Genomic DNA, 24,909 nt, shown 5'->3' on the forward strand with positions numbered 1-24,909 from the left:
AACAGAGTGCTTGTCACACAGTATGTATGCAAATGTCCACTGCTTTTTTATAACTGAAACTAAATTTTCTTTCTTTTTTTTTTTTTTTAAGATTTTATTTATTTATCTGAAAGAGAGAGTATGAGCAGAGCAGAAAGGAGCAGAGGGAGAGGGAGAACCAGGCTCCCTGCTTGGCAGGGAGCCTGATGTGGAGATGGATCCCAGGACCGTGCATCATGACCTGAGCCAAAGGCAGATGCTTAACTGACTGAGCCATGCAGGCACCCCTGTAATTGAACTAAAATTTCTTTCTTATTAAGAATAGCTTCTCGGGGCGCCTGGGTGGCTTAGGGGTTAAAGCCTCTGCCTTCGGCTCAGGTCATGGTCCCAGGGTCCTGGGATCGAGCCCCACATCTGGCTCTCTGCTCAGCAGGGGCCTGCTTCCCCCTTTCTCTCTGCCTGCCTCTCTGCCTACTTGTGATCTCTCTCTGTCAAATAAATAAATAAAATCTTAAAAAAAAAAAAAGAATAGCTTCTCAATAATGAATGATACTTAATATTAGAACAAAAATGAACTAGCCAGATTCTTCAAGGCAGATATCAAATGCTCCTTCCCCAAAAGCTTAATCATCCCAATCAAAAGAGATCCTTTCCTCTGGACTCTGTGCCACCCTATGTGAACTGTTAATAACCAAAGTCAGTGAAGTAATGTTTATAATTATTATTTCAGCTCTCTACATACAGTGAAAACTCGTTGAGATCAAGAATCATGTATCAGACTCTAGTATATAGCATCATGTATATAATGAGTGCTTAAGAAATGTTTTGTTGAATAGAGTGAATATTTTAGGTTTTTGAGAGGGATAAAATGATTTTTGTCAGAGTTCATAAAAAACAGATTTTAATGTAAATGAATTTTGGCTTTTGAAATATTAATAGTACATGATGTAGCAAAGAGGAAGTTGAAATCAGTCATCTTTATCTCAAAATACACTATAAATTAACACCACAGGATTCTAATTAAAAATTGTAGATATTCAGGGGCACCTGGGTGGCTCAGTGGGTTAAGTGTCAGATTCTTGGTTTCGACTCAGGTTGTGATCTCAGAGCCTGAGATTGAGCCCAGCCTCAAGCCATATTGGGCTCCGTACTCAGCAGAGAATCTGCCTGTCCCTCTCCCTCTCCTCTTCCCCCCCAGCTACCAGCCCTGCCACTGCTTGTGCCCCAATCCCAAATAAATAAATAAATAAATAAAATCTTTTTTTTTTATTGCAGATTTTCAGTAATCTTTATTTTCTTTTCTAGAGTATTCCAGACAGAGTCTCATATGAAAATAGTAAGAAAGTCAGAAATTGCAGGTAAATATGTTATTGCTATCCCTGCTAAATCTGTTTTCTGTTAAATTTTGCTGTAACTCTTTAACCAGATAACAGATAAAACTGTCTTATTGCGTAAAAAGTATAGCTTGAGCTATGGGGACAGAAAGTAATGTGCATAGTTAGTAATTTTCCTTTTTTTAAATGTTGTTAATTTTTTTGTTGTTGTTAATGTTCTTATGCAATTTTTCTAATGCCTTATCAGTATATCCTTGAACAAATTTACTTTTTATTTTATTTTTAGAAACAGAAGTGGGAGAAAATGTTCTGTTTATACAGTAAGTAAAGAAAATGTGATTCGAATTATATTTTAAAAGCTCTTTATTCCTATCAAATGCAGTGTTGTTGTTGTTTTTAAGATTTTATTTATTTATTTGACAGACAGAGATCACAGGTAGTCAGAGAGGCAGGCAGAGAGAGAGGGGGAAGCAGGCTCCCCGCTGAGCAGAAAGCCCGATGTGGGGCTCCATCCCCGGACTCTGCGATCATGACCTGAGCCGAAGGCAGAGGCTTTAACCCACTGAGCCACCCAGGCGCCCCTGGTTGTTATTTTTTTTTAAAGATTTTGTTTATTTATTTGAGAGAGAAAGAGAGAGCACAAGCATGGGTTGCAGCAGAGGGAGGGGGGAAGTAGGCTCCCCACACTGAGCAGGGAGCCCAACACTGGGCTCAGTCCCAGGACCCTGAGATCATGACCTGAGCTGATGGCAGATGCTTAACAGACTAAGCCACCCAGGCACCCCAAATGCAATGTTTTCTAAATTAATAGCCTTTTTAAAAAAATTTGTGACCCTTTTGTGGAATACTTAGGATTAATTTAGAAAACAGATTCTTTGCAGAATTTAATATGCAGCGATCTCTGATTAAGTGTGTGCATTATATAGCATATCCTTTTAACAGAATGATGAAACACTCTACTTTCACAAAAAACTCCTTAATTACAAGTTAGTACAAAACAATAAAACGAAGTTTTCAGTTTTTTTCATTAGTTTTTCTTATTATATTAATATATAGAAAAATAAATACCAATTGCTCTTAAACAAATGGAAAGATGCTTATTTTCATTCATCATAAGAGAAATACAAAGTTAGGTTATTATTGAGATATAGATTTTCATCTAATCAATTAAGAATATAGGTAAGGGACACCTGGATGGTTCAATCCATTAAGCCTCTGACTTCAGGTCAGGTCACGGTCACAGGGTCTGGGGATCTAGCTCCATAGTCAGCTCTCAGCAGGGGGTCTGCTTCTCCCTCTCCTTCTGCCCCTCCCCCCATTTGTACACTCCCTCTCTTTCTCAAATAAATAAATAGAACTTAAAAAAAAAAGAATATAGGTAAAAAGTCACTCACTGCTAGTGGATATAAATTGAAGAAGGCTGTTGGCAGTATCATTCAAAATTTCAAATACACATGCCCTTTGATCAGTAATCTCACATCTAGGAATTTATTTCAAGATACTTGTAAATGTTTAAAATGATGAACATGTAAGGTTATTCACTGCAGCGTTAATTGTAATAGCAAAGGATGTACGGGCACCTGAGTGGCTCAGTCTGCTAAGGGTCTGCCTTTGGCTCAGGTCATGATCCCAGGGTCCTGGAATTGAGTCCCACTTAGGGCTCCCTGCTCAGGAGGGAGCCTGCTTCTCCCTCTGCCTGCTGCTTTGCCTGCTTGTGCTCCTCTCTCTCTCTCTGTCAAATAAATAAAATCATAAAAAAAATAGCAAATGATGTAAAATATCCTAAGGATCTATCAGTAAGGGACTGGTTAAATAAATTATAAATTTTCCATGTAATGGAATACTGTTGAGCTGGAAAAAAGATTCTTTTTATATACTGATTCAGAAAATTCTGTGAGGAGCTTAGGCTCCTCACAGTTAACCACTACTGAATGTAGAGCCCAGCATGGGGCTTAAACTCAACAACCTTGATATCAAGACCTGAGCTGAGATTGAGTTGGATGCTTAACCGATTAAGCCATTCAGCGGCCCCGATAATTTTAGATGTCTTTGTAGAAACTTAAATGTATATCCAAGTGCATATTTATCTTTAGTTTTTGTTCTTAACGAGACAAAAATGAGAACACTTAATGTCTTATAGCACTTTCTATGTTGTTACTTATAGATATACTTCAGTCTTTCATAACTTGTTATATGTTTGCATCAACATTCAGTCAGCTCCTTGATGATGGATATTTGGGTTGTTTTCTTTTATTTGCTTTTTTTAAAGGCTAAATCTCTAGAAAATGAATTGCTTTGTAGGTTGTTCTTTTAAAAAAAAACATATTTTCAGCATATTTTTTATAGTACCTTGAAATTGACAAAACCTTAAGACCAATCTGAAAAGGGTCTTTTAACTGCCTTGTAATTTTTTCTGCCAGAGTTCGATGAGTCTTTTTACAGATGTCATATTTTTCTACCAGTTACCCTATGAAAACCTTTCACCTTCCCTACTCTTTCAAATGTTGTGATTCTTGGTAATTCTTTGGGGTATAGATTTTTTAAATACTTTTTAATTTTTAGGAATAAGAATCCAGAAGATAACTACTGTGAGATTACTGGTAAGTATGACCAGAATACTTTTCTTACCACATAACTTTCTCTTCAGCCAAATTTCATACAAAGTAATGTGTAAAAGAACTATGGGAAAAAATGTAAATAGCTCTGTTTTTTATACAAAATCTTCAGTATGAAATTTCACAAACTTACTATTGTTTTTGCCAAACCTGCTGTTCTACTTGTTTTCTTTATTTTGGATTCCCAGTCATTCATTCCCTCAAGTCAGAAATAAAGTCATTTTTGAACTTTTTCCTCATTCCCCATATCCATTTGTCTTTACTCTCTATTCTTTGTCTTAAATATCTTGTAAATCTTTTGCCTCCTCTCCATTTCTTCTGCCACTGTTTGAGTTCAAATCTTTATTATTCATTATTCTTTCATAGGCTATTATATTTAGTTTCTTATCCCTATAATCCATTCTACATATTTCTAAATCTGATATTACCTCCCAACTTAAAATTGTTCAATGACACTTTTTTCCTTACAAGATAAAACCCGCATTCTTTGGCATAGATTTTGAAAGCTCTTTAAAAATTTGACTTCACTTCTCCCACCTTTATCTCTTGTCTTTATAGATATCTTATTCTATCCCATGAAGAAGTATTTATAGATCTCCATGTCGACTTTTTTTGTGTATCCATTTGTAAATGCTGTTTTTTCTCTCTGAAGTGCCCTTCCTACTCCACGTTGCCTATCAATCTTCTCATTTTTCACCTAACCTAGTTTTTCACATGCTTAACCTCAGTGCTATTCAGTGTAGCCAATCCAGGGTGCCTGGCTGGCTCAGTTGGTGGAGCATGCAACTCTTGATCTCAGGGTTGTGAGTTTGAGCCCCACATTGGGTGTAGAGATTACTTAAAAATAAAATCTTAACAAAATCAAAAACAAAAACAAAGTAGCTAGCACACAAACTGTTATAATCCATGACAGAAAAGGAGCTTGCACTAGAATATAAATCAACTATGGCAGTAAGCTACTGTTTAGTTATCTGACATTTTTTTCATAGCAAAGCTTTCTTGATGAAGGAAATATCACGTAATTTACATTGGCTGTGGTCTCCTTATTTCTTTATGAACTGGTAACAAGCAGTTCACAGACTGGCACCACAAATCATCAAGTTGTACTGGCTTAAATGGATCCTTTTCTGACAAAACCAAGGAGTCACTCTGTCCTGTAATGTTATAATACCCCTTTTATTTCTCAGTCTTTTGTAGAATTTATTACATTGTGTTTACTTCTGGCTCTTTAATTGAACTAGGAACTCTGAATCCAGAAGTTTTGTCTGTTCTTTGTGGCATAGTAGGGAGTTGAGTTTTGGGGCACATAATAGGTACTGAGTAAGTATTTGTTGAATAAGTGAATGAAAGCTTATTATATAAGTAAGATTTTTAACAAAAGACCTATAATTACTTCATCATATTCAGTCAAGATTGTCATAAACTCTTTTTAAAATGTTCCGAAGATTTTTGTGCTGAGCACTGGGTGTTGTATGGAAGTGTTGAATCACTGTATTGTACATGTGAAACTAATATTACACTGTTAATGAAATGGAATTTAAATAAAAACTTTTTTAAAATGTTCTAGAGATTTGCCTTTAAGCTTAAGTATTATAAAATGTATTTCCTGTTTTATTGCAGCATCTTCAGTCCCTTCCTTATTTCCAAAGTTCATCCGTTACCTAAATCTTTATATTTTAATTCTAAAGTATCCTGAGTCTAATCCTTTATTTTCTTTCTCATTTTCTTTTTCCCAAACAGAAATTCTCATCCTGTTTGTATCTGCACTATTCCAGCAGCTCCTCATTGGTTCATCTTCTCTTAAATCTACTTTTTTCCTCCTTCTCTGGAGTTATTTTTATAAAATGCACATCTCATCACAGTAACGTCTGGATTCTTTAACATAGAATAAAAGATTCTTCAAAATCTTTAACATTTCAGTCTCATGAATTGGTACTCTTTACCATGTAACCTATACTATCCAGGGAATAAAAATAAAGAAGTAAAGGGGGAAAAAGTAGTCCAAACTTTCCCCCTTTAAAATCACCACATCCTAAAAATATTTCAGTCACATAGGGAATACAGTAATCACAGATCTCTCTCTCCCTAAAATGGGACAATTATAAGTTGTTGTTGTTGTTGTTGTTTAAGATTTATTTAGGGGCACCTAGGTGGCTCACTTGGTAAAATGTCTGACTTTGGCTCAGGTCATGATCTCAGGATCTGTGATCAAGCCCCACATCAGCCTCCATGCTCAGTAGGGACTGCTTCTCTACCTCTTCCTCTGCCCCTCCCCTTGCTTGTGCGCTCTCTCTCTCTCAAATAAAGTCTTTTTTAAAAAAATAAAATATTTATTTGAGAGAGAGAGAGAGGACACGTGGTAGAAGGCAGAGGGAGAGGGAGAGAAGCAGACTCCCCACAGTATGTGGAGCCCAGTGCAGGGCTTGATCTCAAGACCCTGAGATTAGGACCTGAGCCAAAATCAAGAGTTGGTGGTTTAACCATCTGAGCCACCCAGGTACCCCAAGGGTCAATCAGAAGTCTTAATGAAATTTAATACTTAAGTCCTTAAGAAGGTCTTATTAACTGATAAAACTTCAATAAATAGGGCGCCTGGGTGGCTCAGTTGGTTAAGCAACTGCCTTGGGCTCAGGTCATGATCCTGGAGTCCTGGGATCGAGTCCCACATTGGGCTCCCTGCTTAGCAGGTAGTCTGCTTCTCCCGCTGACCTCTCTCCTCTCATGCTCTCTCTCTCTCATTCTGTCTCTCTCTCTCAAATAAATAAAATCTTTTAAAAAAGATATTATTAAAATAAACTTCATAAATACTCATAAATGATGAAGAATATAAGGAAAGAAAAATCAGGCTCTTGGTGATATATATTTTTTTGTTATTGGCTATAATTTTTTCCTCTTTTTCAATAGGGATGAACACATTGCTTTGTGCTCCCATTCAGACCCAGATGCAACAGAGAGAGGTATGAGTTCATGCACATGCCTTTTATTTTATTCTCCCTTATAGTTAACACACAAAAAAATTAATAGTTGTGGCATGATTTAGGGATTACTTACTCAAGTAGATCAGCATAGACTGGAAAACTTCTTACCTTTTCAGTTAAACTAAGGACAGTTCAATCATTGCCAGTTTAAATAATAGGGAAATATATTAATTATATCAGAACTTGTCAAACTATAATGGGCATATGCAGGATTTTCTTAAAATATTGTTTCTTTTTCAGTATATCTAGGACAGGCCCTGAGATTCTATACTTCTAACAATCTCCTGATGATACTAGTGCACTAGATCACAGACCATACTTTGAGTAGCAAGGAGTTAGACTGTTTCCTTACAAATAAAGCCACTGCATTAAGATTCAAAGAGAACCCAACTTCCAAGAGTAGAATGTACTATAAATTAGCCATCATGCTCTTAGCCCTTTCTAAGTCTATTTTACTTAGATTGAGAATGACCTAACTAATATAGTAATTAGAATTTTCATTATAGTTACATTTGTTATTGTCAGTCTCTTTCATTTTGTCATTCTAGTTGATGTATAATTAACCTTGATCTTTTATTTGTTGAAAAACACTGAAAGCATTTACAAACTTTGAAAAAAAATGTAATAACGAATTACATGCTACATACCACACCACTGTTTCAAACAAACCAGTGTATAATGAAACCATCATTGGGGATTACTTATATAGTACTATATATAGTACATATTATAAAATACCTTTCTAAAAGGTTGCATTTGATCTGATCTCCTATATTTTGCTTTCATTATAGATTTCAATTACAGAACACAACTATGAAAGAAAACATGCAAATGACCAAACAGTCATCTTTTCGGATGAAAACCAGATGGACCTAACAAGAAGTCACACCGTAATGATTAACAAAGGCCTTTTAGATTGTACTAAAAGTGAAAAGTCCACTAAGATAGATACTACATCATTTCTGGCTAACTTAAAGCTCCATACTAAGGATTCAAGAATGAAAAAAGAATTAAATTTTTCCATGGATCAAAGCACTTCTTCAGAAAATAAAATAAATTTTAATGACTTCATAAAAAGATTGAAAACAGGAAATTCTAATGCTTTTCCTACAGGACCTGATAAAGAAAATTTTGAGATATTTGTTCATCCCAAAGAATCAAATAGGGCCTCTTCTGTACATCAAATGCATGTGTCTCTTAAGGTAGATGAAAATAGTAATAATATGACTAGAATCTTTAGAGAACAAGATGATGGGATGAATTTCACCCAGTGTCATACAGCCAATATTCAGACTTTAGCTCCCACATCCACTGAGGCCAGCTTAAGGGAATTTAAAGGTGATGATATTACAATTTATGGCAATGATTTTATGGACCTGACAACTAATCACACTCTGCAGAATTTACCCTCAGCAGATAATTTATCTAATATAGAAAATCAAACTCAAAATGTCATGATGGAAGTTATGACAGATTATGGAACTGAAGATCCAGGAAGGAAGACAGTCTTTAAGAATAAACCAAATGCTGCTTTTCAAGACCCTTCTTTAAACCCTAATGGTGAAATACATATTATCAAAAGTCATATTACAGGGACAGAAACTCACATAGCCACACAGACTTCTAACCAAGATGCCAGCACTTTGTCCATAATCCCAGGATCTATATGTTCCAGCCCAGCTACTCAAGATTATAAGACATTTTTCTGTTCTAGTAGTAATGATGCCATGGAACTGACCAAGTGTCTCTCAGGTATGAGAGAAGTGAAGAATTTGCTGAAGAATGATAGTAATTATTCTAAAACTTATCCCAATCCAGATGCCATCTCTCTTCTCACAGAGAAAACTATTTATTCAGGAATGGATAGCATGGACATTACCAGGAGTCATACAGTTGTGATAGATAATCAGATTTTTAAAGAAGATCACACAAATACACAGAGAGCAGACACAACAATATCTGAAAAAGAAATGATGCTCCAAAATCTCATAAGCAGGTCAGAGGATGGGGAAATGAATATAAATTGTAGCTCAGTTCCTCATGTATCTAAGGGAAGATTACAGCAGAGCCTGGCAAATTCTTTGTCTATTTCATTGACTGGCAAAAAGACTGAAATCTTCACAGGTGAAGATATGGATTTGACTAAAAATCACACAGCTAACTTGGGAAGTCAATCTCCTCTTGTATCTTGCAATCTAATATCTGAGAATACTAGTAAATTTCACTCTCACAGTAAAAACCCTTCAGATGAATGGAAAGAAATGACCAAAAGTCATACTGAACCATCCCAACAGCCAGACATAATATCTAAAAACATTCCAACTGACACCTGGAATAAAGAAAAAGATAAAGTTTTAAAGACTGCACCCTATCTTGCTAAAGATGCTCCTCAGTCAGCTGATATTAATCAAGACATAGCAACAAGCCTCAGAAATCTTGAGAAACAAATAGAACTGGGAAATAATAGAAATACAGTTTCATATGAGGCATCTTTGTTTCCTACCACAGAGCCACTATTTTCATTAGAAGGACAGTCTACCCTGAAAAATCATAATATTGCTGTTAACAGTTACACAGTGAAATCTGTATCAAGCCAGAATTCTAAACTGCCTGAGCCACTGAGGAGAAGTGTAGGCAATCCCACACCTGACTGTTCCCATAACAAGACAATTATTTGTTCAGAGGAGGAACAAAATATGGATCTAACCAAGAGTCACACTATTGTCATTGGATTTGGTCCTTCTGAAGTACAAGAATTGGGTAAAACTAATTTAGAAAATACTAACTGCCAGCTAACAACAGTAGACAGAAAGATAGCTGTAAATGTTGAAAAATGTAATAAAAGTCCTACAGAAAAAACTGGAGTATTTGTTTCTAATGATAATATAGACGTTTTAGAAGACAAAAGCATTCGAAAACTTGGATTTCTGAATGAAAAGCAAGATGTCAAAATTTATGGAAGAAAAAGTGTTGGCAGGCAAAAAGTTAATAAGACTATTGTATTTTCAGAAGGTGATGAGAATGATATGGATATCACCAAGAGTTATACAGTGGAAATAAATCATAAAGCTTTATTATATGAACAAGATTCCCATTTGATAGAAACTTCTAAAACTGTTTTGTGTACATGTGGGCAAGATGACATGGAAGTCACTAAAAGTCACACAACTGCCTTAGAATGTAAAACTGTCTCACCAGATAAAATAACCACTAGGCCTATAGAAAAAACTGTTATGTTTATAGATAATTACAATGAACTGGAAATGACAAAGTCCCACACTGTTTTCATTGACTACCAAGCAAAGGAAAGGACTGTGCTTACAGACAGACTTGACTTTGAAGTATCCAAAAGGAATAGCCTAGAAGTGTCACCTGCTTCTACTGAGGAGAATGTTTCCTTTCCAGAGAATGGTGAAAGTGACCATTCAGCAGCAAAAGTCAACGAGCTAACACTAGCAAGGGGATGGTCTAAGAATGGTCCTGTAGAGAAAGCTGTAGGATTTATAGCTGGTGATCATATGGAAGTGTCTAAATCAAGCTTTTGGGAAAATAATGAAGATGTACAGAAGCCTGAATTTCTGAATGAAACTATATCAGGCAAAAGTCTGCGAAGGAAGAGCATTAGACTAAAAAATAACAAGACTGCTGCATTTTCCAAAAATGATAAAAATGATATGGATATCACCCAGAGCTATACAGTAGAAATAAACAAAACTGCCCTGGAAGATAGAGAGGATTCCCATTTAGTACCTTTGGCAGGAGATTCTAAAACTGTTTTGTATACATGTGGGCAGGATGACATGGAGATGACTAGAAGTCACACAACTGCCTTAGAATGTAAAACTGTCTCACCAGTTAAAATAACTACCAGGCCGATAGACAAAACTGTAATGTTTGTAGATAATCACAATGATCTAGATGTCACCAAGTCCCATACTGTTTTCATTGATTGTCAAGACACGGAGAAAATTCTTCAAGAGTACCCTAAATTTGGAATAGCTAATGGAAAAATCTTGGGTATTTCTTTTCATAATGATGGTAGCTCTGTTCAAGAAAACATTGAAAAACAAGCACTGGCGGTAGAAAACAAAATTGTTCTTTACACTAAGCAAAAGCATCATGTGATACCTTCTGTTCCTACTAATACATTGTCTGGGGGTCAAAGTGAGTTAGAAATTATCAAATTCAAAAGCACTGTGGATGAAGAGGTCATGGGGAGTGTTGTAGACCAGGCCTGTACACTGGAAAAAGCCAAAATTGAAAGCTGTCAGTTAAATAGTATAGATAGAAGAAATATGGATTTTACAAATAGTCATGCACCTGCTATGTGTGGATCCAGTGATAATTATTCCTGTTTACAAAATGCTATTTCCTGTTTTGATAATTTGGAGGGGAATGCCATGTCCTTAGGTGATAAAGATGAGAAAACCAGTAATTGCCCAGTGGAAAATGATCTTACTTATGTAAACAATTTAGCCAATGAATATTACTTGAAATCTGAGGGACTGCCTCTCTCTGCTTCTTGTTCTTTGTTAGAAAAGGAAAAAGTGACTCGAACCAATATCAAAGGACAGCCAGACTGTGTTAAAACAGTGCTCAAAGATCAAGATCTGATTAAGGAGCCCCCAAATTTAATAGCTAATCAAACTTTACAACCTAGTCAAGATCTGGGGGAGATAACTAAACCTAATTCAAAACGAGTATCTTTTAAACTCCCAGAAGATCAAATGGAGGGCTTTGTTGATATGCCAGAACATAATTTAAAGATGACCTTTGTTGATGATGTTTGTGTTACTTCTCAGCCTCATCTCTCAAGCCAGCTACCTCTATTACCTCAACAAGGACAGATAATTGTGAATAAAGATGAAATGATATCATCTCATGCTGGAAATAAGAATTTAAGTATTGTCATAGAAAATTCCTCTGTACCTACATGTGAAAATGAGTCCAAAATGCTCAATAATGACAAACAGTTTACTAAAGCCTGTAAAAAAGAGCCGAGGAAGAATATTCAGGCAGCTAAATGTAATACAGATTTCCACAGTAATTCAGACTTGCCTAAGCAAGTTACTCAAACTCATGCTAATTCTAGAGAAGCATTGGATCCTGCAATTGCATCTAATACTGCTAGTTTTAGTAGTGTCAGATCTAATCTGAATAATTTGAATGGAAAACCTGAAGAATTTTTAAATTTCCAAACTCCTCATGTACCACCTTCCCCAGAACAATTACTTGGATTAACAAATAAGGCACACAATCATATGAGTATAGTGCAAGCTACAGAAATACATAGTATTAACACAATGCCCAGCAATGTTGAAGATGATAGAGATGAAGAAAGTAAAATTTCTCATAATGGAACTGAAACTAACTCTGTACCACTCACGACAGTTGTAAAAGATAAAGTGAGGCGATGTTCCCTGGGAATATTTTTGCCCAGATTGCCAAATAAGAGAAATTGTAGTGTCACTGGTATTAATGACCTGAAGCAGTTTCAAGCAGACACAACTGATTCAAATCACTTAGAAGCTCAACCAGTCTTCAGTAAGGAGTCAAGCATTGAATTTGTTGCAGCTAAACTGACCTTAAGTCCATCTCAATATATAAATGAGGAAAACCTTCCTATATACCCTGGTGAGATTAATTCCTCAGATTCTATTACCATAGAAACTGAGGAAAAGTCTTTGATTGAGACATATCAAAAAGAGGTTTCACCATCTGAAAATAAAATAAGAGAAATCTGCAATAGCCAAAAAAGAACCTGGATACAAGAAGAGGATGATGTGCAGAATGAGAAAAAAATCAGGAAAAGTGAGATTAGATTTAGTGATACTGCACAAGATCAGGAGGTAAGCTCTGTCTTGAACTAAGGAATGTGTTTTTAAGTTATGAGTGTTGAATTTTAATTTTAGTCTTGAATGAGCAGGAATTGAATATTTCCAATTATAGAGCTAGGGAAATATTCCTATTTAGAATGTTAAGGGATTATTTGACTAACAGCTAGACTTAAAAACAGATCACAAAAAATGAAATGGGAAGTAGTACAAAAATTAATGTAATTGTGCAATCTGTCATTGTGGTTTTGCATTAGGAGAATCTCTCAGCAGGGTATATGTAGTTTGAAAAGTTAAATTCAGTCTAAATATCTGAAGGGTAAAAACACCTTTTTGTTAGACAAACTGCATGAAGAAAAGCTCACCTGAATTTTCTTGGCTTATGAGTATATGTAAAAGCTGAGAGTTCATTTCTTTAGTGGTTGAGAGAATGCATAGGTCAAGCCCAGTATCTCAAGGTGAAGAAGTGAGAATTTGATTTTATGAAAAGAGGTTATAGATTGTTTTAGAGGTTGAGGGAACATTCATTTGGATAACTTGGAGGGAATAGAACCTGTCATTCAAACTGAGTTTTATAGATGGAGAAATGAAGATTAGAAAGTATCGGAAGGCGGCACCTGGGTGGCTCAGTTAAGTGGCTGCCTTCAGCTCAGGTCATGATCCCAGGATCAAGCCCCATGTCAGGCTCCCTGCTGAGCAGGGAGTCTGCTTCTCCCTCTCCCTCTGCCTCTCCCTACTGCTTATGCCCTCTTCTAAAAAATAAATAAATAAAATATTTTTTAAAAAAGTATCAGAAGTTCATAGAAATCAAAATTTAAACACTAATATGTGAGTAAGCTTATAAAAATATTTCATTAGTTCTGTAATATGAGGTCCTGAGGAAATGGTTCATCTGTGAAGCTTTGAGAATGTAGTATCAGTGCTAGAAAATTTATAACTGAATGGATTATATGAAAATTAGTATTATTTTGTTCAGTAGATATTGAATATCTCCTGTGTCCTAAGTACTGTTTAGGTGCTTGGACTACATCAGCAGGAATTTAGAGGAAAAAAATCTGTTTTCATGGAGATTACATTCTAACATTTAGACAAAGGTTATATTGTCCTCAAAAACATGTAAGTAGGTGGATGAAAATGGCATTTAAGGCTGTAAAGTCAAATGGTTAAAATGATAAAAGCAGGACTACATCACTTATTTGACATCAGCCAAAGGAGTCTTAGTCACCTGGGAAAAAATACTAAAACCTGGAAATAAGTGTCTTTGTTGCTGTAGCCAAAGTCACTATGAATAGCCAATATTCTATGCTAGTTTATTTCAATGTGGTAGTCCTGACCCTGGTGACTAGTAGTTGAATAATGGAATAGGTCAACGTTTGGCAACTCATAGGATCTGGCTTTAACTTAGACACATCTGAGAAACAATTTGCTTATACAGTATAATGTACAAGCTGATTTCTATGTAATTCTATAGATTCTTTTTTTTTTTTTTTTTTGACAGACATCGCAAGTAGGCAGAGAGGCAGACAGAGAGACAGAAAGAGAGGAGGAAGCAGGCTCCCCGCTGAGCAGAGAGCCCGATACTGGACTCAATCCCAGGACCCTGAGATCATGACTTGAGCCGAAGGCAGAGGCTTAACCCACTGAGCCACCCAGGCGCCCTATTTCTATAGATTCTTGAATAAAATTACTTTGAACTCTAGGGGCACCTGTTTAGCTCAGTCAGAGGAGTATGTGACTCTTGATCTCAGGGCTGTGAATTTGAGCCCCATGTTAGGTGTAGAGATTACTAAGAAAAATAATTAAACTTTAACCCACTGAGCCACCCAGGTGCCCCGAAAAATAATTAAACTTTAAAAAAATTAAAATAAAATTATTTTGAACTCTAAAGGCCTGATAAATTGCTTATTACTTATTCCAATTTGTTACTAAGATATTTCATGATTGTAGATAAATTTTATGAAGTAGTCCTTGTTAGTGTTCAACAAACAATTATTATAAGTGTACAGAGTCATAACTTTAGGCTGATGATGTTCCTTAACTGATAATTTCAGGTTTTTGATCACCATGCTGAAGGGGATATAGATAAAAATGCTCACAGTGTTTTGATAAAAAGCCTGAGCAGGACACCGTCTAGTTGCAGCAGTTCTCTTGATTCAATCAAGGCCGATGGGACCTCTCTCGACTTCAGCAGTAAGATCTTCATGAAGACTAAATAATAGAAGTCATCTGCTTACTTGACAATAATAAATGTATTTCAGTTCAGAAGATATTAGAAATTTATTTAAGCTTTTTGGGAGTTATACATAGTTGATGAGCAAAATAATTTTAGTTTATTTTTAATGCTTAGTTATTTTAATAAATTGAGAAGTGATAGGCCATAAAGGGTAATTTTCTTAAGAAGCTTATAATTAGGGGTGCGTGGGTGGCTCAGTTGGTTAAGCATCTGCCTTCAGCTCGGGTCATGATGCTGGGATCCTGGGATCGAGTCCTGGGTTGGGCTCCCTGCTTGGCTGGGAGCCTGCTTCTCCCTCTGCCTGCCACTTCTGCTTGTGCTCTCTCTCTCTCACTCTCTGTCAAACAAATAAACAAATAAAATCTTTTTAAACGAGCTTATAATTAGTGGAGAAATATTGGATGGGATCTTAAAACAATAGTATACTTCACCCTATAAATGACTCTTCCCAAAAAGATCCTAGTTGATAACTTTAAGAGCTTGAACCACACATAAACTTGAATGATACTTAAAATTAAACTTACACTTTAATTTTGACTTATCACCTGAATTTGCTTTACTTCTAGCACAGCACAATAGTCAAATGGAATCACAGTTTCTCAGAGACGCTATTTGTGAAGAGAGCTTGAGGGAGGTATGTTAAACTATTTCTCATTTCTAATGCAACTATAGTCCCTGTTTTGTTTTCCAATTTTTCTTGTTGTTTGTTTTCAATTTTTAAATTTTTTTTTAATTGTGAAATATTCAGGGCGCCTGGGTAGCTCAGTAGGTTGAGCCTCTGCCTTCAGCTTGGGTCATGACCTCAGGGTCCTGGGATCGAGCCCCACATTGGGCTCTCTGCTCAGTGGGGAGCCTGCTTACCCCCTCTGTCTCTGACTGCCTCTGCGAGTACTTGTGATCTCTGTCTGTCAAATAAATAAATCTTTTAAAAAAATTTTAAAAATTATGAAATATTCAACTATACAGAAAATTAGCTTTTTTGTTAAGGACCCGGCATGGTGATTGATTATAGGGAGTAGAAATCACAATTAGAAGACCTGTGTTTTGTTGTTTGTCCCCAATTCTGTTGTCACTGAATAACCTTAAGAAATAATACTAAATAAAATCTGTTCATGTATAGCTTACAAATATTTGGATATTTCCACGAACGTATGCAATATACTATACGCTATTTAGAAACAAAATGGGTTGATGGGTTGGTTATAATCAAAATGACCTCACCTTGAATATTGTGCAAACTTTTTTTCTTTCCTCAGAAACTGAAAGATGGGAAAATTACGTTAAAGGAGTTCTTTATACTTCTTCAGGTCCACATTTTGATACAGAAACCTCGACAGAGCAATCTCCCAGCCAAAGTAAGTGCAGTTTCTTGGCAAAATAGTTATCTCAGTTAAGATGTATTATACTTGTTTATTAAAGTGCATCAAAACAAGTATTTATTCAAAAATAGAAAAATAATCTAAGGAAGCATATTTTCTTGCATGAAGTTTTTCTATAGTAAGTGCATTGGGGTTAGCATAAAAATTGTTTTTGTGGGGGACACCTGGGTGGTTCATTCAGCTAACATCTGAGTCTTGATCTCAGCTCAGGTCTTGATCTCAGGGTTATGAGTTCAAGCCTTGTGTTGGGACTCCAGCATAGAACCTTCTTAAAAACAAAGAAATTGGATTTTTTTTTTGCTAATATAGTCTTTGATAAGGTAAAATTTTATTTTTTTCTCATTCCTTGCCATGTATTTTGTTTTTGATACTTTTTCCTGAACATATGCTTTTCCCCACTATATAAAAATCCAAATACAGCAGAAGGTTTTAATAAACATTTTTCAAAATCAAAACTATGTGAGGTTATATAGTATTTGAATTGTACAATCAACAAATTAATTTAAAAGATTAGTAGAAAAATTTGTGTCACTTAATAGGGACATGTTTCTCTTAAGTCTGTCAAACATTTACAAAAATTAATTATGCCCTTGGCCACAAAGAAAACATTAACAAATAGAAAAAAAATGGAAATTTTAGGGACAACATCATCTGATTTTTTTTTCTTTTTTTTAAAGATTTTATTTATTTATTTGACAGAGATCACAAGCAGGCAGAGAGGCAGGCAGAGAGAGAGGAGAGAGCAGGCTCCCCACTGAGCAGAGAGCCCGATGCAGGACTCGATCCCAGGACCCTGGGATCATGACCTGAGCTGAAGGCAGAGGCTTTAACCCACTGAGCCACCCAGGCGCCCCAACATCATCTGATCTTAATCCAATAAAATTAGAATGAATAAAAGGACTATAACAATCTTACCTTCTTGGAATTTAAGAAATACACTTGTAGATAACTCTGAGATCAGAGATGAAATCAAGACTGTTAAGAAATCAAAGTAAAGGAGAATATTTAATACCAAACATATGGGACACACAGCAAAAATTATACTTAGCAGGAAATTAAAAACCTTAGATAATGTTGTTATTATAGAAGAGAATCTAAAAGTAAGGAATTTTTAATGCTCACTTTAAAAAATTAGAAAATGAATAATAAAATAAAACCCATTAAAAAAGCAAGAAGGCATGGGGCGCCTGGGTGGCTCAGTGGGTTAAGCCTCTGCCTTCAGCTTCAGGTCATGGTCTCAGGATCCTGGGATCAAGCCCCGCATGGGGTGGGGGGTGGTCTCTGCTCAGCAGGGAGCCTGCTTCCCCCCCTCTCTCTGCCTGCCTCTTTGCCTACTTGTGAGCTCTCTCTCTCTCTGTCAAATAAAGAAATAAAATCTTAAAAAAAAAAAAAAACAAGAAGGCAGAATTAATACAAATAAATGGTAAAGCTAATGAAACAGGAAACAAAAATTAGTGGAAAGAACAGCAAATCCAAAAACTGGCACTTTGAAAAGACAATAAAATAAGAAAACCCTTAAAGAGCATAATTAAGAAAACAGAGAAGGCTAAAATATAGATGGTTAGGAAAGAATACATGTCCAGAGAGTAAAATAATATTTTTTTAAATACTTTTTGACAGACAGAAATCACAACTAGGCAGAGAGGCAGGCAGAGAGAGAGGAGGTAGCAGGCTCAACATAGAGCAGAGAGCCCGATGCAGGGCTCGATCCGAGGACACTGGGATCACAACCAGAGCGAAGGCAGAGGCTTTAACCCGCTGAGCCACCCAGGCACCCCTAAAATAATTTTTTTAATCCATCAACTCTGACAACAAATTTTAAGACCTAGATGATTTTTTAGCAAAATATAAATTACCAAAATTAACCTAAAAACTGGAAAACTTTTATTATCATTGAAATTTTTATTTTATAATTTACCTTAAAATAATCACTAGATCCAAATGAGTTCTAGCTAACTTTTAAAGAATGGACCTACACAACGGCACCTGGCTGGTTCAGTCAGTAGAGCATGTGACTCTTGGTCTCAGGGTTGTGAGTTTAAGCCCCACATGAGGCATAGAGCTTACTATAAAAAAAAATTAAAGGAAATGAAAAGGGGAGGGAAGAGGGAGAAAATAAACAAGGGAGGAAGGAAGGAAGGAAGGAAGGACAGATGGACCCACACAAATATGGACATTTGGTTTATGATAAAGATGCCACTGCAGAAAGTGGTCTTTTCCGTAAATGATGTTGCATCAGTTGGATATCCATAGGAAAAAATGAGCTTTGTCCCATAGTTCACACTGTACACAAAAATCAAGTCTATATAACACCAAAAACACAAGTGACAAAAATTGGTCTTCATCAAAGTTAGAAACTTCTGTGTTACACGGGGGTACCTGGGTGGATTAGTCAGTTGGACATCTGACTCTTGACTTCATGATCTTTCAGGGTTATGAGATCAAGCCTCATGTCAGGTTTGCCCTGGGCATGGAGCCTGCTTAAGTTTCTCTACCCATCTCCTCCATTTGCTCCTGCTGTCTCTCTCTCTCTCTCTAAAGAAAAACAAACAAAATACTTCTGTGGTACAAATGATATACCATCAAGAGAGTGAAAAGACAACCAACAGAATGGGAAGAAGCATTGGCAAATCATACATTTTATAAAGGACTTGTACCAGAATATATCAAGAACTTTTCAACTCAGTAATAAAAAGACAACCCAATTTTAAAAATAGTCAAAGGATCTGAATGAACATTTCTCTGAAGAACACATACAAATGACAATAAGTATGGAAAAACGTTTTCGGCATCATTAGTCATTAAGGAAATGCAAGTTAAAACGACAATGTGGGGTTCCTGGGAGGCTCAGTCAGTTGAGCATCTGACTCTTGGTTTTGGGTTAGGTCATAATCTCAGGATCCTGAGATTGAGCCCTAGGCAGAGCACCAAGTCAGGCTCCATGCTCAGCCGGGAGTCTGCTTGAGATTCTTTCAGTTTTCTCCCTTTGCCCCTCCCCCGCTCACATGCACTCTCTCTGTTTCTCTCACTCTAAAATAAATAAATAAATCTTTCAAAATAAATATATAAATAAAATGACAATGAGTTACTACTGCACACCCACTATAATGGCTGTAATCAAAAAAAAAACCCACTGAGCCACCCAGGTGCCCCAGGTACAGACTTTTTTATAGGGGGATGAAAATGCTCAAAATTAGATTGTTGATGGTTGCATAACCCTGTGAATATAATTTTTAAAATTATCTAATTGTATACTTACATGGATGAATTATGATGTCTGAACTAAATTTCAATAAAGCTGTTAAGAGCCTGGGTGACTCAGTTGTTAAGTGCCTGCCTTTGGCTCAGGTCATAATCCCAGGGTCCTGGGATCTAGCCCCGCATGGGGCTTCCTGCTCAGCAGGAATCCTGCTTCTCCCTCTCCCACTCCCCCTGCTTATATTCCCTCTCTCGCTGTTTCTCTCTGTCAAATAAATAAATAAAATCTTAAAAAAAAAATTAAAACTATTTAGAGGTGCCTGGGTGGCTCGGTCATTAAGCATGTGATTTTGGCTCAGGTCATGATCCCGGGGTCCTGGGGTCTAGCTCTGCATTGTGCTCCCTGCTCAACAGAGAGTCTGCTTCTCCCTCTCCCACTCCCCCTGTTTGTGCACTCGTGCGCGCGCGCGCGCTCTCTCTCTCTCTCTCATAAGTAAATAAATAAATAAAACTTTTAAGAGACAGCTACTTAAAAAAAAATCAATTCCAGTATTGTATATCTAAATGTGAAGTATAGGGTCACCCAGGTGGCTCAGTGGGTTAAAGCTTCTGCCTTCAGCTCAGGTCATGATCCTGGGGTCCTGGGATCAAACCCCGCATTGGACTGTCTGCTCAGCGGGGAGCCTGCTTCACCCTCTCTCTCTCTGCCTGCCTCTCTGCCTACTTGTGATCTCTGTCTGTCAAATAAATGAATAAAATCTTCTTAAAAAAATAAATAAATGTGAAGTATAGGGGTGCCTAGATGAGTGAGTTGGTTAAGCATCTGATTTCTGCTTAGGTCATGATCTTAGGATCTGAGGATCGAGCTCTGTGTCATGCTCCCCACTCAGTGGGGAGTCTGCTTGTCCCTCTCCATCTGCTTTTCCCCCCGGCTTGTGCTCAATTTCTTCCTCTCTCTCTCAAATAAATAAAATAATTTAAATAAATACATAAATACATAAATAAAAACAAATAAACATGAAGTATAAATCAAAGATGGAAATGGAAAAATGAACACACATCTTTTGGGTCCCCAACCTCATTATTCTACCCTTCTCGTTAGCATCCTCTTGCTTTAGCTGTAGATGGAAAGTAGAAAGCTGTCTAGGTATGGATCCAGAGGCTGCATCCTTAGGAAAAGCAGAAAAAGTACCAGGGGACTGGGAGAAAACAGAGGGGAAAGATAGGAGCAAAGAGGATGGTGACAGGGTAAAGAGGGAGAGAATACCTCAGGAGCTAACTGAATCTTCCCGTTCCCTCTCAGGCCTTGCAGAGGTCAGGAAGGTCAGTGTTAAGGAAATAGATCTGGGAACAAACCCATCAAGGTAGAGAATTTATGCTATCCCAGAAAAGAAATTTAAAAATCCTAAAGTAGGGAAAGGACAAAGAGATAGACTATATATGAGCCATGGAAAATGAAGTTTATAACTAGGAGCATCTGATATAGGACTTGGGTAACTGTGAGTCTCTTTTAGGATGGAACTGGGGAGAATGTTCTTTTTATTCTTTTTTTTTTTTTTTTTTTTTAAAGTAAGCTCTATACCCAGTGTGGGGCATGAACTCATGATCCTGAGATCAAGAGTCACATGCTTGGGGTGCCTGGCTGGCTAGTTGGTAGAACATCCAACCCTGGATCTTGGGGTCATGAATTCGATCCTGATGTTGAGTGTAGAGATTACATTTTAAAAAAAAAAGTCTCATGTTTTACCAGCTGAGCCAACCAGGTACTCCTGGGGAGAGTATTCTTGAGGCAAGTGGGGAATTGTGTGCTACCCCTTATAGACACATGTACAGCACTCATATGTGTTTGCAGTTACAGAAACTCAGCAGGTATCACCAGCAAATAGTGCTATTGTAGTGCCCCACAACCCTCAGCATGCCCTTGGAGTGCCTCAGGCAGAAGTACCAAAATAACATCCTTTCCCTTCTCAGTGAGGTTGAAGAACTGCAGGTAACCCTGCCAGGCCTGAAATACCCAAGGGTTGATTGTGCATAAATTGGGTACGTAATCAAAATAGATAAATGAAGGGAGGAGGGTGGCTTTTGTACATGATCCTGGGCTCAAGATGCAGCAAATTAACCTAGCTATTGCATACAGCATAGGCGGATGCAGCCAATATGTACCCACGGTGCATTAGCCTGATATCCATTGACACTTGCATTCCTGATGAATCTCTGGGAGTGTGGTCCTGTGTTTCACTGGTGGTTATGGAGGTCCAGGAGGAAACCTACCCTTTTTCAACTCAAAAATTATCAACTATTGTTTTATCTCTACATATCCCTACTCCCCACCTCTGTTATTTTGAAACAAATCCCAGACATCATCAATTTAACATATTTCAGTATGTATTCCTAAAAAGATGAGGACTCGTTTTAAAAATAAAATACATATATAATAATCGTACCTTAAAATGACTATTCAGTCAGTATTTATATTTCCCTGATTGTCTTTTCATTTTATTTTATTTTTTTTAAAGATTTTATTTATTTATTTGACAGAGATCACAAGTAGGCAGAGAGGCAGGCAGAGAGAGAGGAGGAAGCAGGCTCCCTGCTGAGGAGAGAGCCCGATGCCGGACTCTATCCCAGGACCCTGAGATCATGACCTGAGCCGAAGGCAGCGGCTTAACCACTGAGCCACCCAGGCGCCCCTTTTCATTTTATTTTTAAAGAGAGAGTATGTGAGCAGGGATGGGGGGGACTGAAGGGGAGAGTTAAGCAGGCTCCAAGCAGAGCCTAATGCAGGCCCCATGTCATGACCCTGAGTTCACAATCTGAGCCGCGACCTGAGCCGAAACCAAGTGTCGGATGCTTACCTGTCTGCACCACCCAGGCACCCCAAGGGAGACAGAGTATCTTAAGCAGGCTCCACGGCCAGCACAGAGTTTCACTTGGGGCTCAATCTTACAACCCCAAGATCATTACCTGAGCTGAAAGTAAGAGTTGGACACTAACTGACTGAGCCATCCAGGTACCCTCTCCCTGGTTGTCTTAAGCATTATTTTCCCGTTTACTACATTGAGTTTACTAAATGAGGTTGAAATATTATAATTAGTAGGTATCTCTTAATAATCTTCTAAATAGTATTGTCCCCTTTCATTTCTCTCTCCTTTTTTTTCTTTTTGATGAAGAAACCAGGTTTTTTCTGTGGGGTTTACCAGAGTGTGCATTTTACCAATTGTGCACACTCAAATGTTTTTTTAACCTGTTCTCTGTCTCCTATATTTGTAAGTTGGCAGAGGCTTTATCAGATTCACTTTTTTTTTTTTCCAAGTTCACCTTATAGTCGTACTTCCATCAGGAAATAATGTCTGGTTATGATGCATAGGCACCCATTAAATCATTATCTAGATCTAGTAATTCATTAGGAGTTGTAAAGTAGTAGTTGTAAACTAATGCTACCATTTATTGTCCAGATACTTCTATAAAAAGAAATATTTCTTGGTCAATCATCTGGCTCCTATATGAAAGCATTTAGCCATTTTCCCAAGGATGCCTGATTTCTTTGAGTGAGAAAACCGTGTTTAAAAAGCACAGTCTGGGTTCTAGTGTTGCCTTTACTTTTTGAGCCAGTATGTAGAGCTTTGATTTTTATTTATAAATCTAGCCTTAAAAATGCTTTTAAGAAAGAGAGTCAACTTCAATTATAATTGCTTTTAGCACTTTTTTATACTTTCTTAGCACATCTGCTAGAAGATGTGTTAGAGATAGAGGAAGGAGATTAAAACTTCGTTCAGTTACATCCTTTTAATTTATCAAATAAAAGTAGAGAGTGAGAAAAAACTAACATTTATTAGATTCTTTTATGAGGCCCTAGGCTTGAGTAACCTTCAAAAAACAAACAAAACCTTTTACTATACTCTTAAGAGTGCCCAATTTATAAATGAAGAGACCAAATCTTAAAGTGGTAGAATTACTTATTCTGTACCATACTGCCTATGAATAATGGGCAGTTGTGGGATTTTGTTTGTTTCGGCTTTTATATGTCATATGATGTAAGGAATTGACTTGGATTTCCAGTACTGCATAAAGGACATCAAAAAGTCATTGGATTATGACATATCAGATAAAGGGCCAGTATCCAAAATCTATAAAGAACTTATCAAACTCAACACCCAAAAAGGAAAAAATACCATCAAGAAATGGGCAGGGGACACCTGGGTGGCTCAGTGGGTTAAAGCCTCTGCCTTTGGCTCAGGTCATGATCTCAGGGTCCTGGGATCAAGCCCCTAATCATCCGGCTCTCTGCTCAGCGGGGAGCCTGCTTCCTCCTCTCTCTCTGCTTGCCTCTCTGCCTACTTGTGATCTCTGTCTGTCAAATAAATAAGTAAAATCTTAAAAAAAAAAAAAAGAAATGGGCAGAAGACATAAACAGACATTTCTGCAAAGAAGACATCCAAGTGGCCAACAGACATATGAAAAAGTGCTCAACACCACTCAGCATCAGGGAAATACAAATCAAAACCACAGTAAGATACCACCTCACACCAGTCAGAATGGTTAAAATTAACAAGTCAGGAAACAACAGATATTGGCGAGGGTGCAGAGGAAGGGGAACCCTCCTACACTGTTGGTGGGAGTGCAAGCCGGTGCAGCCACTCTGGAAAACAGTATAGAGTTTCCTCAAAAAGTTGAAAATAGAGCTACCCTATGACCCAGCAACTGCACTATTGGGTACTTACCCCAAAGATACAAATGTAGTGATCCAAAGAGGCACGTGTACCCCATTGTTTATAGCAGCAATGTCCACAATAGCCAAACTATGGAAAGAGCCTAGATGTCCAGCAGCAGATGAATGGATGAAGAAAATATGGTATATATATACAACGGAATATTATGTACCCATCAGAAATTGAAATCTTGGGGCGCCTGGGTGGCTCAGTGGGTTGAAGCCTCTGCCTTCGGCTCGGGTCATGATCTCGGGGTCCTGGAATCGAGCCCTGCGTCGGGCTCTCTGCACAGTGGGGAGCCTGCTTCCCTTCCTCTTTCTCTCTGCCTACCTCTGCCTGCTTGTGATCTCTGTCAAATAAATAAATAAAATCTTTAAAAAAAAAAAAAGAAATTGAAATCTTGCTATTTGCAATGATGTGGTTGGAACTAGAGGGTATTATGCTAAGCCAAATAAGTCAGTCAGAGAAAGATAATTATCATATGATCTTGCTGATATGTGGAATTTGAAAACAAGGCTGAGGATCATGGGGGAGGAGAGGAAAGAATGAAATAGGATGAAGCCAGAGAGGGAGACAAACCATAAGAGACTCTTAATCTCAGGAAACAAACTGAGGGTTGCTGGGGGGTAGGGATAGGGTGGCTGTGATGG

At 37.3% G+C, this 24,909-nt stretch overlaps 1 protein-coding gene across 1 annotated transcript in view; it reads left to right on the forward strand.

The window, feature by feature from the left end:
• The first annotated feature begins 1,290 nt into the window (after positions 1–1,290).
• Positions 1,291–24,909, forward strand: part of KNL1 (kinetochore scaffold 1) — a 43,510-nt gene continuing 19,891 nt past the window's right edge. Inside the window, exons 1-8 of the mRNA XM_080831563.1 lie at positions 1,291–1,337; positions 1,600–1,633; positions 3,876–3,913; positions 6,833–6,885; positions 7,698–12,755; positions 14,792–14,930; positions 15,540–15,607; positions 16,230–16,328. Coding sequence (XP_080687689.1) covers positions 1,307–1,337; positions 1,600–1,633; positions 3,876–3,913; positions 6,833–6,885; positions 7,698–12,755; positions 14,792–14,930; positions 15,540–15,607; positions 16,230–16,328 — 5,520 coding nt within the window. The 5' untranslated portion in view covers positions 1,291–1,306. The remainder of the gene's footprint in view (positions 1,338–1,599; positions 1,634–3,875; positions 3,914–6,832; positions 6,886–7,697; positions 12,756–14,791; positions 14,931–15,539; positions 15,608–16,229; positions 16,329–24,909) is intronic.

This window comes from Martes martes (assembly GCF_963455335.1).
Source record: "Martes martes genome assembly, contig: scaffold_302, whole genome shotgun sequence".
Taxonomy (NCBI): Eukaryota; Metazoa; Chordata; class Mammalia; order Carnivora; family Mustelidae; genus Martes; species Martes martes.